This window comes from Manis pentadactyla, chromosome 8, assembly GCF_030020395.1.
Source record: "Manis pentadactyla isolate mManPen7 chromosome 8, mManPen7.hap1, whole genome shotgun sequence".
Taxonomy (NCBI): Eukaryota; Metazoa; Chordata; class Mammalia; order Pholidota; family Manidae; genus Manis; species Manis pentadactyla.
Genome location: NC_080026.1, coordinates 55,223,724 through 55,236,046, shown reverse-complemented (window position 1 = coordinate 55,236,046; position 12,323 = coordinate 55,223,724). Strand labels below are relative to the sequence as shown.

Here is a 12,323-nt window from a genome sequence, read left to right as displayed (position 1 = left end):
GCTGGAATCTCAGTCTCTCCAAGTATTCCACCTCTCTTAGCTGTCCAACCCCACTAATCTCCAGAGCACCATGCAATGTAGGTTCATGCTCCCAGAGCAGATCTCCAGGGCTGGGCGTTCAACAGTCCCATGTTGCCACTCCCTCCCTGCTCAGCCTCTCCTCCTCCTGCAGGTGAGCTGGGGTGGGGGAAGGGCTCAGGTCCCTTCAGATTACAGCTTTGGTACTCCACCCCTTTCCCTGAGGTCTGCTTCTTTCCCCAGATGCAGGCAGTCTGCTGCAGTCTTCCTTCCTGTTGCTCTTTCAGGAACAGTTGTACCTGCTATACTTTCACATTATATGCAGCTTCAGGAGGAGGCCTCTGTCCCACCTCTCATGCCGCCATCTTTAAGCCAATCTTAGTTGTTATACATTTTTAATGGAGCACCTCAGTACAAAGGTTTGTTGAACTAGAGGACTTGCTTGAACTTGCATTTGTATAGCAAGAGAACTGCTTCTACTTGGATTTTATGTTTATCTGGGGTAATTGAGGCCAGGGTGATTGATGGAGATTATGGGATGGCTGCTTTATCTCCAGGCTTAACACATATCCAGGCCTGCTATTTACAATGCACAGACCTTAGAAAAGTGGCTTGTGCAATTAAATTAAGCAAATAAAAAATAATAATATGAAACAGCTATCATTTTGAGCACCTACTCATTGAACACCTAAAACTTCCCTAGGAAGGAGATATCACCAATGCATGTTAGCAGATGAGAAAGCAGAGGTTGAGAAGTTAAACGGGATACAGAGGACATAAAGCAGGAAAAATCACTACCCAGCCTTCATTGCCTCAGTTTTTCATCTTAAAATGGATATAATAATATGAACTTTGTAACTACTACTAATTTTTTTTTGTAAAATCAAATAAATTCATTAATTTATATTTTAGTGGAAAGTAGAAAACCATACATAACCAGTTAGGAATATGGGCACACATGCTTCATACACACATACACATAGAGAAAATAACACACTTTTTAATAAAATACTCCCAATATTTTCTGAGCTTCTGAGCAACATGGTAGAGACTCATAGCATACAATTGACTTGACGTAGTCACTTGTGTAATACAGCAAACTGAAATTTTATAGCTTAAGCATAAGCAAGGCATTTAGGTCTCCATCAAGAAGAGCCCCAAATTATCCTTAAACTGTAGGATAAAAACTCCTAGACATGAAATTACTGGGTCACAGGGTATACACATTTTAAAGTTTGACAAATATTGCCAAATGTCTATAGAGTTAGTAATAATTTACATTCCTATGACAATGTAGGACATTTCCCATTTCCCATACCTTTTCCAGTACTGTTATCCAACTGCTTAACCTTTGTCAATAAGTTAAAAAGGTACTTCACTATAGTTCTAATGTGCATTTTCTTAGGTTCACTAAATCCATGAACAGGCTATTTAATACTGCTTAGACACTCAACTTACTTCTTGGGTAGCTTCATTTTTTTCACTTTTTCTTCAGCATGTTCATCTGAGATACCCACATGACATCCTAATGCCAACAAAGTCCTGGAAAACAAAGCCAGAGATAAGCAATTCCTTCCCTATGTCCAGAATAAACCAATATGGTAGCAGATACAAATGACATATAACAGTACACCTTGAAGGCAGAGTCAAAAAGTTCTTGTATTTTTAAAGCAAAAGAAAACATTTATTTATACTATTTACCTTTCATTAATGAGCAAACATTGAAAATTGAAACAACAGACAAAGGAATATATTGAAAAGTCAGTCTCTCTCTAATCCCTCCCTCTAGTACTCTTTCTTTCCCTAAATGCACTGATTGCAGACAATTCTTGAATGTGCTGCTACAGTCTATCCTAATGCAGATGTATGAACATGTGTATTGGTTTTATCTTTCCCATTTACACAAGAGGTATAGAGACAGTTCTCTAAAATTTCCTACACTGACTTTACATTATAATTTTGATACACTGTCCTTTCATATAAAACTGATTTATTAATAGCTCTGAAGTATACCATTCATTAGAGGTGTCATATGATTTTACCCAATTCTCTATTCATTGTCTTTTGTTAAGACAAGCAGTGCTGTGATGAAGAACTTCATCCATTTAATGTATCTACTATATCCTACAACCTTAGGGTAAAAATTCCTAGACATGGAATTACTAGGTCACAGGGTATGTACATTTCAAACTTCATCAGATATTCCCAATGCCTACAGTGTGAAGAATAATTTATATTCCCACCAGCCATGTATGATATCACCAGTTTTCCATGCCTTTTCCAGCACTGTTATCAAACTGCTTGAACTTTGTAACTAATTAAGTTAAAAAGGTATCTCATTATAGCTTTACTTTGCATTTTTCATAACATAAGTGTATTTGAGCACCTTTTTAATATGCTTAAAAGATATCTGTGCTTACTTTTTTCTGTGAAAATAGTTTGTTCACTTTTATCTTAGATCTGGGGGGAGGTTTTTATTGCATCTTAGAAGTTCTTTATATGTGAGATGAGCTTCACATATTTTTCTCAACTTACTGTCTTTTTTTACTCAATGGTATTCTCCCTTTGCAGAATTGTAAATTTACTTTTATATAACTGAAATTTTCCATCCCTGGCTTCTGGGCTTTACGTGATACTTAGAAACTGAGATTCCCCACTTGTAAAATTATTTGAAGGAAAATGTCCAAGTTTTTTGTGGGATAAGGGAGAGGCGCTGGGGGAGGATTTATGGCTTAAGGTAGGATTTAACTTTATTTTTTTCCCAAATAAATACCTAGTCCTCCATCAAATATTTACTAAATAATCCATCTTTTAACACTGATTTGAAATACCACCTTTATAATATGCTAAATTGTTCATATGTGTTTCAATCCTTTTCTGAACTTTCCAGTCTAGAAAAATCTCATTTTCACATGACATATCAGGGCTCCAATTTGCCAGGAACTGTTTATCCATTTTTTTTTTGGATACCCTGTTATTTCTTCTTCCTATGAATAAATTTCCATTGATTTTCTCAAGAAACATCTTTACCACTCACATTTAGAGCTCAACCATTAAAGTCCTCTAGGCTTATATTGAACAGCTTGGCTTTTATACCCATGACAATGAGTGGTTTCTCCTATCTCATTAGAATAAGATATAATGGTACATCCTGTTCAGATCACAGAATTTCTAAGGAAGGTCTCATCAGTTCCAGTAACGATGTAGCAAATACCTAACATTCATCATACCTATCCTCCACAACATTTAATCAGTGATCTGGAACTGATATAGATGATATAGATAGATAGATAGATAGACAGATAGATAGATAGATAGATAGATAGATGATAGATAGATAGATAGATAGATAGATAGATAGATGATAGATATAGATAGATGATAGATAGATAGATAGATAGATAGATAGATAGATAGATAGATAGATAGATAGATATAGATGCTCACACACACACACTCTTTTCAAGTAAAATTTTGGGTTATTTATGGCAAAATTAGGATGACCCCATAAAACTGAACTTCAAGTGTTAAACTGCAAAACTATACATAGAGTGAAAACTGACTGAAGCTATAGAATTATCTAAATAAAGAATGTACCAATTAAAATGAAACTGATTAGGCAACAGAAGAACAGAAAATTGACTCACAGAATAAATACAGGTTATACTTGTTAGGCTGGAGAAAGGAAAAACAAGGACATGCAAACAGAACAGAGAGATGCCATAGTGGGAGAAAAGACCAGACCCCAAAGTCCGTGCCTTATATGGAAAGGGGACAGCTCTTCCTGAATTCCATCCTGATGTGCCAACTAAGACCCGGATGTCAGCCTCCTCCCTCTTGGAAGGAAAAAAGTTTCTAGTTGGCTATTATGTCACCTTTAGCCAATCATATCTCTCCACACCCCCTAGGATAGCTTGCCCACTCCTCCCCCTCCTAATCCCTTATAAGCCCCCACCTCCCCAACCGGGTGTGACTTCTCTGGCCTGTGACAAGAAGGCCACAGAACCTCACCTGGGGGTATTTAAATAAATTACCTGGCCCTTTGTTGCCTCTCTTTGCCTGCTTATTTCGGCTAGAATTTATCTTACAATACTTCTTTAAACAATGTCCAGGGGAAAGAAAGTATTTTGCCATCATATTCCATGCATTTATTTACCTATTCAGTAAATGTCCATTGAATGCCACATGTGCCAGGCCCTGTGCCAAGTTCTGGGGATAAGGTGACATGCTGTAAGGACTAAAGATGATATTTAATTATAATACAGTGTCTTGTGTGCAATGAGATGTGTGTGGGACTATGAAAGCATCAAGGAAGATACCAAACCCAGCCCTGAGAGAGCCCTAGGTAGACAGTTATACTAGGATTTATCTTAAATGCAGGCAATTAAACCTTTGAGGGATGTCCACCAAGGATCTTCTGATTACAATGATTAAAGGACCCTGACTGTATATTAAGAGAATGCTGTGCTAAGGGAATCCATATACGTGGATGGACTGGGAGTCACTGAGGGCATCTCTTAATGGCATGATAAGAAGTGTCTGGTCAGAAGTGTATTTCTTTTCTTTTTTTTTTTTTTTTAAATAATTATTTTTTATTGAAGGGTAGTTGACACACAGTATTACATTACATGAGTTTCAAGTGTACAACACAGTGGTAGAACATTTATATACATAATTCTAGGTTCCAGCTATCACCCTACCAGGCTGTTACAATATCTTGACTATATTCCTTATGCTATACATTACATCCTGGTTACTAATTTATTTTACCATTGGAAGTCTGTCCTTCTTTTTTTTTTTTTTTTTTTTTTTTTTTTTGTGAGGGCATCTCTCATATTTATTGATCAAATGGTTGTTAATGACAATAAAATTCTGTATAGGGGAGTCAATGCTCAATGCACAATCATTAATCCACCCCATGCCTAATTTTTGTCAGTCTCCAATCTTCTGAGGCATAACAAACAAGTTTTTACATGTAGAACAAATTCTTACATAATGAATAAGTTAATAATAAACAAAACAGTAATAACTGTACTTTAAGAAATACACTTCTCCTGATGAACGTAGATGCAGAAGTGTATTTCTTAAAGTACAGTTATTACTGTTTTGTTTATTATTATTTAATGAATTTTATTATTTATTATAATTTTAATGTGTTGTGTCAATAAATTATTAATAGTTATCATGTATTATTATTTTAATAAACTTACAGAACTATGCGTACAGAATTTCCATCACCTATCGGGTTCCTCATGCCTGCTGGCAGCCACTCCCATCCCCAGGAAACCATTAATCTACTTTCAGTCTCTATAGATGTGCCTTCTCTGGACATTTTATACAAATAGAAACATACAGCATAGAAGCATTTGTGTCAGGCTTCTTTGACTTTGCATAAAGCTTTTAGTTTATCCACAGTGTACTGTGTGTATCAGTAAAGTATTTCCTTTTACTGCTGAAGAGCATATCCTAGTATGGCTGTATCACATTTAGTCTATCCACTCATCAGGTTGGGAACATTTGCAAAGTTTCCCACTTGGGGTTATATTATGTATCATCCTCCATGAACACGCTTCTGTGAACATTACTGTACAAGTCCATGTGAGTCCATGCTTTCATTTCTTTTGGGTAGATATGTAGGAGCAGAATTGCTAGGCTTTACGATACATGTATGTTTAACCTTTTAAGAAACTGCCAGGCTCTTTCCCAAAATGGCAGAACCTTTTTACATTCCCACCATAATACGTGTAAGGTTTCAGTTTTTCTACATCTGCACAAACACTTGTCTGTCTTTTTCATTATAGCCAGTCTGCTGTGGAAACAGAAGTATCATGTTGTGGTTCAATTTGCATTTTCCTAATGACTAAAGATGTTGAGCATCTTTTAATGCATTAGTAGTTGTTCACATATCTTTACTGATAAAACATATGCTGAAGTGCTTTGCCCATTTTTCACTGGGTTGTATCTGTTCTTATAATTGAGTTGTAAGTGTTCTTTATATATTCTGGATATAAGTCCTTTATCAGGACTTGAATGATTTCTTACAAATCCTACAAATTTATACTGTATATAAATATTGTCTCCCAGCCTGTGGCATGTCTGTTCATTTTCTTCATGATTTCTTTTGTACTGCAAAAGGTTTTACTTTTGATGCAATCTAATCTGTTGATTTCACTTTCTTTCATGGAACACACTTTTGTTTTTATACATAAGAACTCTAAGCCTAATCCAAGAAAGTTTTAAGATGAGAGCAATAGATCATTTAAAAAAATCTATTCAGTAATACGATCAACCACATCAAGTTCTTTGAAATAAATCTCTTTGGTGTGTATATTACCTTTACTAAAACCATTTTATTTGATTTAACAGTTTCACTCATTTAAAATGTTTAAATGTCTGCTGAGAGGAGCACAAAGTGTGCCCCTGTGATGCATGTGCAGAAGCCAGCTGCTCTGAGACAAGGCAGAGAAGAGCAGAAGGGAAGTAGAAGAGGACTAGCTGAGGGTGGGATCTCAGTCTTCTTATTCTTGCTTCTTCCACAATAACTCACACAGGCAGTCAATAAATACTTACAGCCAGATTAAACAGCAGGAATTGGTTAATGTGGTGTTTTAGTACATAAAGTATATGGCCATAGGAAATGGAGTCACAGACTTGCAGAGAGACACACAGAGAACATGAGGCCACCTGGAGATGATAATGCAGCTGATGTGTACAAGCCTGATTGGAGACTGAGCTTTACTGTTTATTCACTGCATCCTTCATTTGACAAAACAAATAATTACTGAGCTCTGGGTCAAGTTCAAAAGATGGTGAATAAAATCAAGTTAGATTCCTGCTCCCAATAAACTGAGGGTCTGGTGGACCAAAGAGGCTGTCACATGATTACACATACCTGAGGAGTTTCTATGCCAAGAGGTACAGAAGGGATGAGTACCCACTGAAGGAGGCATTATTGAATCATGGAGCTCAGCAAATGTTTCCCAAAGAAGTAACCTGTGATGTAAAGGATGATGAGAACAGGGCCTAGAGGGGGGCATGCCAGGAAAAGGACATATAGGAAGCCCATGGAGGAAAGGAAGATGCAAATGTGTGGGTAAAACTGAGGCCAGTGGACTGCAAGTGAGGTAAAAAGGGCAGCCTCCCAGGTGATGAGGCTGGTGAGAAGGGGGCAGACCTTGTAGGACCTTGAGGCCAGTCAGGTGCTGTCCTTGTCTTAAGAGTGATGGAGAATTTAAATGGGAGAATGCCATGGTCACCTACAGGTTTGGAAAAGATCACCTAACTAGAAATCAGAGTGGGTAAGGAAGGGGTGATGTTTCAGGTGGATATATGGGCAGGGAGTAATAGTTTCAGGTGGGAAATAATGGTAGTTTAGGCTAAGGCAGTACACGGCACTGGAAGTGTTGAGGTGACAGTGTGGTAACAGCATCACTGGGGATGAAAAAGTTGTGGATAGATTAAGAGATGATTAGAAAGCCTTGAGTGAGGGAAAGAAAAGTGTCAAGGATAACTGAGATATCTGGTTTGTGTTATGGGGGGGCAATCGACACTGTAGTATAAAGAAAACTGAAGAAACCCTAAGATTGGAGAAGATTTTTAAAAATCATAAAGTTTGAGGTATATTTGCAACATCCAAGCAAGTTGGAAACTGAGTAAATGTTATGTGTTGGGTACCTTGTTTGAATGACATATATGATGGTGAATTTAAAAAAGAAAACCAAGGCCCCCTGCCTTCATGGAGCTTACTGTCTAATAACAAAGGCAAATATTAAATATTAAAAATGTGGTGACAGCTATAGAAATATCATAAGGTGATAGAAGAGAGAGGGAGGCAGTGGTTGAGAAGGTCTCATCCAGGGAGTGACATTTAAGCAGAAATTCAAGAAATGACTAATGGGGAGCATAAAGCAAAGAACTTTCCAGGCAAAGGGAACAGCATATGTGAGGCACTAAAAGAATTAACTCATTGGAGGGAAGAGACAATGGGGGCTGGAGCACACCAAACAAGGACAGAAAGGGTTCAAGAGATGCTGAGGAATGGGAGGAGGTGTCTGATCATCCAGGACGGGCACAGACACATGGGTACCAGGTTCTATTCAAGTGCAAGTGAGCCTGAGGCAGTTTTAGACATCATGTGTCTGAAATACACATGTGTGTGTGTGAACTCCAGCTGCTTTGTACAGAATGAATTGGAATAGGCAAGTGGGGGACCAGCTAGGAGATTACCATGTAGTCTAGGTGACACATGATGGTGGCTTGGACTGGAATGACTGCTGTGGAAATGGGGAAAGTGGACAGACTGGAGATACACTCGGGAAGACTTTGTGGGCTGCATGTAAGGATAAAAGAGTCAAGGTGACTCCCAGGGCTCTGGCCTGTGGAGGAGGATGAATGGAGTGCCATTCCCAGGGGATGGAAGGCTGTAGGCCAAAATGACCCAGATGTGTCAGGGAAATAGCAACTGAGGAATGGGACACACACTCCCAAAGCTCAGAGAAGGTGTCTGTGGTACAGATGTACACTTGGGGGACTATCAGCACCTGTGTGGTATCTATCTAGCTGATGGGTGTGATGAGACTGCCTCCAGAAAGTTTGCACAGTGAGGAGAGAGGGCCCAGGATTGAGCACAAAGCATCGCAATATTCTGACATCAGGAAAATCGTTGCCAACAAGAGACTGAGAAAAACATTGTCTTTGCTAACAGTTTACATAGCAAAAAAATCACAGAAAGAACATCAAAATTTTCATATTGAATCACTCCTTGACCCAAAATATGGGATATTCTGGAATAATTTTTTGCTAAGTTGTTACCTGGCACTCCTCAGGATTTAAATGAATAAAATTGCTAGTTCCTTCTATGATATAGTAAAAAAAACAAAGTTTATAGAGTCTGCCCTCTGTCAGACCTCTGGTACTAAAGGTCTTATCAATATTGTATCATTTAGTCTCCAAAAGAATTCCATGAAGTAGCTATACAATGATCCCCATTTTACTGATGGAAGGAAATCTAAGGTTCAGAAAATCTACAATTCCCTTTGGAGGAGCTAGTCCTTGAGTTCAAACAATCAAAGTCCACAGCCTGTGTTCTCACCTACTCAGCTCTGGCACCTGCCAGCTCATCATGTTTATAAAGGAAATACAGAAAGTTCTAGGTTTTCTCTAAACTACTGGAATTGAGCATAGTCAGATTTTTGTAGAAGTAGGGGCTCTTTTCTGCCCTAACTTAAATTTTAAAGAAATAGAGGTGAAATGAGTTCATCATAAAACCATAAAATATTAAGCATTAACTCAGGGTAAGGGTCATCAGCATTCCACACAGGCAGCGGCACCGTGGTTTGTGCCCTCTGATGATCGAACCAGCCACCGGTCTCTGCTAGGAATGAGGTCAGATTGTGTGCAGCTCTCAGACTCAACACACTGAATGCAATTGTAGAGGTTTCTACACTTCAGCTCTTCCCAGGGCTTGTTCTTTGCAATAGCTTGTTTGGTTGTCAACTGCCAAAATTATAAGGAAAGTACCACACACAGAATGTCAATAAGACATTCTGTTGTAAAAGATGGGCAAATGATGAGCTGGTGTGAATCACTAAGCTAAATGTACAAGCTTCGCATCAAGACCACAAAGGTAGACAAGATCCTGGGTGCGAGGGGGCCAGGTCTCAATGCCACATCATGCCTTCCTCAGCACATGCAGGCTTTTGAAACTTACTTGGTTTGTACATTATCCTTTCCTTCTGAAGTGACTAGTAGACCCTAAACTTATTCTATGCCCAATTTGTTTATTCTCACAATGCTAATTACTACTGAGCTTTGAAGTATACCTGAACCCAAATCTAGAATTTAACACAATTTGTTTTATGTCTAGGGACCCAGCTTCAATGGAAATAACTCCTTACTCTTAACAAAACTAAAGGAAATAAAAGGGACAAAAGTATCATTTCACACATATATAAACATTAGTAAAATAAGTGATCTAGTTGAACACATCCAGTTCTACAGACTATCAAGGATGGAAACGGAACAGAAAAAAAGTCATGGTCTTTTCAAAAATACTTTCTGCACTTCTATTAAAATTTGAAATTATGTTGCACACTTTATTTTACATCCCCTCATTCTTTCATCTGCAATGGTAAGTGACACAGTTCAGGGGTCCAGTGTGACAGTCACTGAGAAGCAAATCCACCTTTGCATAATGACACACAAATATTCTACACCAGCTTTTCTCCAAGTGTGTTTCTCAGACAAATGTCCCAACGTATTCTCTGAAAAAAGGATGCTATGGTTAAGTGTGGGAAATAGCATAAATTGATTCTGCCTCATTTTGAAAGATGCAGAGTACACAGTAACATACTAAGAGTTTGGAAAAGTCCATCAGCAAAACTAAATATGCATGTTTTGATTCAGCATCTTTTAATTATATTAAATCAGTGTCTCTCAAAAGGTCTGTGGTTAAAAACCAATTTTCTTTTAATTTACCTCATGGTCTGACTTTCTGATAAAATACAATAAAACTGTTAGAGAAAATTAAATGTTCAAAATGAAGACATATAAGCTATAAGCCTATCTTTAAAAACTATGAGACTCAACAGACATAAAATTGTTCCCGTAAGTTGGTATAAGAGTTTCCAAATACTTGTTTTGAATATCTTTCCTTATATTTTCACAAACCAGTAACAGTTTGTGATGGACTGGTTCACTGTCCATGGTCCGAATCTGAGTAACACTGTATTGGATCACAGAACTCTAGCATCACTCAATACCTACAAACATCTGTAGTACACTCTGGGAAATACTTACGTTGAGCATAAAGACTTAAAACAATAGAGTCAAAGTCTAATTCTCAACAAATATTGATTGTATTATGAGAATTTCTAACTGGACATAAAATAACTTCAAAACTGAATTAAAATATATCCATACCCCATTTCTTTCATGCAAGGCAGACTAGAAAATACAAAAAGTTAAGAAACTCACTTCAGGGTCTCAAGCGACATCTGTAAGTTGTAATTGCGCTCCTGTTCAGGCAGCTTGGAGAACTCCACCAGACACGGGTGTTGTCTCTTATTGTCATCCCTAACCTGAAACAGGACAGGAAATCAGCATAGAACAGTCTCCAACATCAGATGCAGCAGAGGTAATCCAATCGTGTGGTGCAAAGTGAGGGAAGAAAGCAAGGAGGAAAACCCAGATCATTGCCCCAGCAAAGCTGCTCTGCAGGGTCCCAGGGTGGCTAATGTCTGAGGTCAGGGGTGAAATCTGGCCCTCTCGGGCTCCCTGTCCTCCTCTGTCTGGCACAGTGGCTGGCTCCAGTTCCCTTGCCGGCCCCAGCCGGATACCCACATACTCGCTCCCTCAGCTCCTGTCCGCTTTCCTGTTTATATCTTGCTTTCTCAAGGAGGTGTATCCCGCCCACCTTCCCAAAACAGCAACCTGTCTGCTCATGCTACTCTTTTCACTTCCTTTCCCTGTAACAGACTAGCTCCTCATTTACTGGGTTACTATCTCTCTCCCTGCATGAGAATATAAGACCAAAGAATGGATGACTTTGGTCTCTTTTGTCCTTTGATGTGTTTCCAGTGCCTGGAACATGCCTGGAACATGGGAGGCAACAAATGCCATGTAGATTGAAATGAACTCTGTGTAAGAAACATGTAGTGATGACTTAGTTTTAATATGTAGCAATTTTATATGTTACAGCCAAAGGGATTAGACACATTAACTAAGAACATGACTGACATATAAACTCTTTGAGGTAGTCCAGCTGTTGATTCCACCCTCTGTAAGCTGTGTCCTGTTCTCAGAAATTATCCCCCGGCTTTAACCAAATCAGTTAGTATAATACAGGTACTTTTCATATTAATCCTCGAAAGTGTATATTAGCAATCAGACTAAACTAAGTTCAAGATTTTAGGAATGAATTGATGAGGAAGATGTTCTATATCCTGGCATTAATAATTGGGATTTTTATCTTCTTGGAAACCCAAATTACATTGGCACTGCTGCCATGGGGGCACCTCAGTGATAGCTATTTGCTGTCAGGGAGAAAATTACTCCATGGGAATAACTACCAGGTTCCAGAAATGTCACATAAAAGTATGCAGACATGAACAAAAACTTTTTTAAACTCTTCAGGAGTCGCCAAATTAAAAATAATTTGTTTTTTACTTTCTGGTGATCACTACAGATGGATGGGACTTATACAAAAACATATATTATGTGTACTTGTCTAAATATGTAAGCCTGGAAATGAAATCCATAATGATAAAATTTAACTCTAAATGTTAAACATGAAAGTAAAAATGAAT

The 12,323-nt window shown here is 38.1% G+C and overlaps 1 protein-coding gene across 1 annotated transcript in view; it reads right to left on the bottom strand.

Annotated features, from left to right (window-relative positions):
* RYR2 (ryanodine receptor 2) overlaps positions 1 to 12,323 on the bottom strand; it is a 961,351-nt gene that overhangs the window by 339,975 nt on the left and 609,053 nt on the right. Inside the window, exons 24-25 of the mRNA XM_057505755.1 lie at positions 10,993 to 11,096; positions 1,477 to 1,560 (exon numbers count right to left, since the gene is read on the bottom strand). Coding sequence (XP_057361738.1) covers positions 1,477 to 1,560; positions 10,993 to 11,096 — 188 coding nt within the window. The remainder of the gene's footprint in view (positions 1 to 1,476; positions 1,561 to 10,992; positions 11,097 to 12,323) is intronic.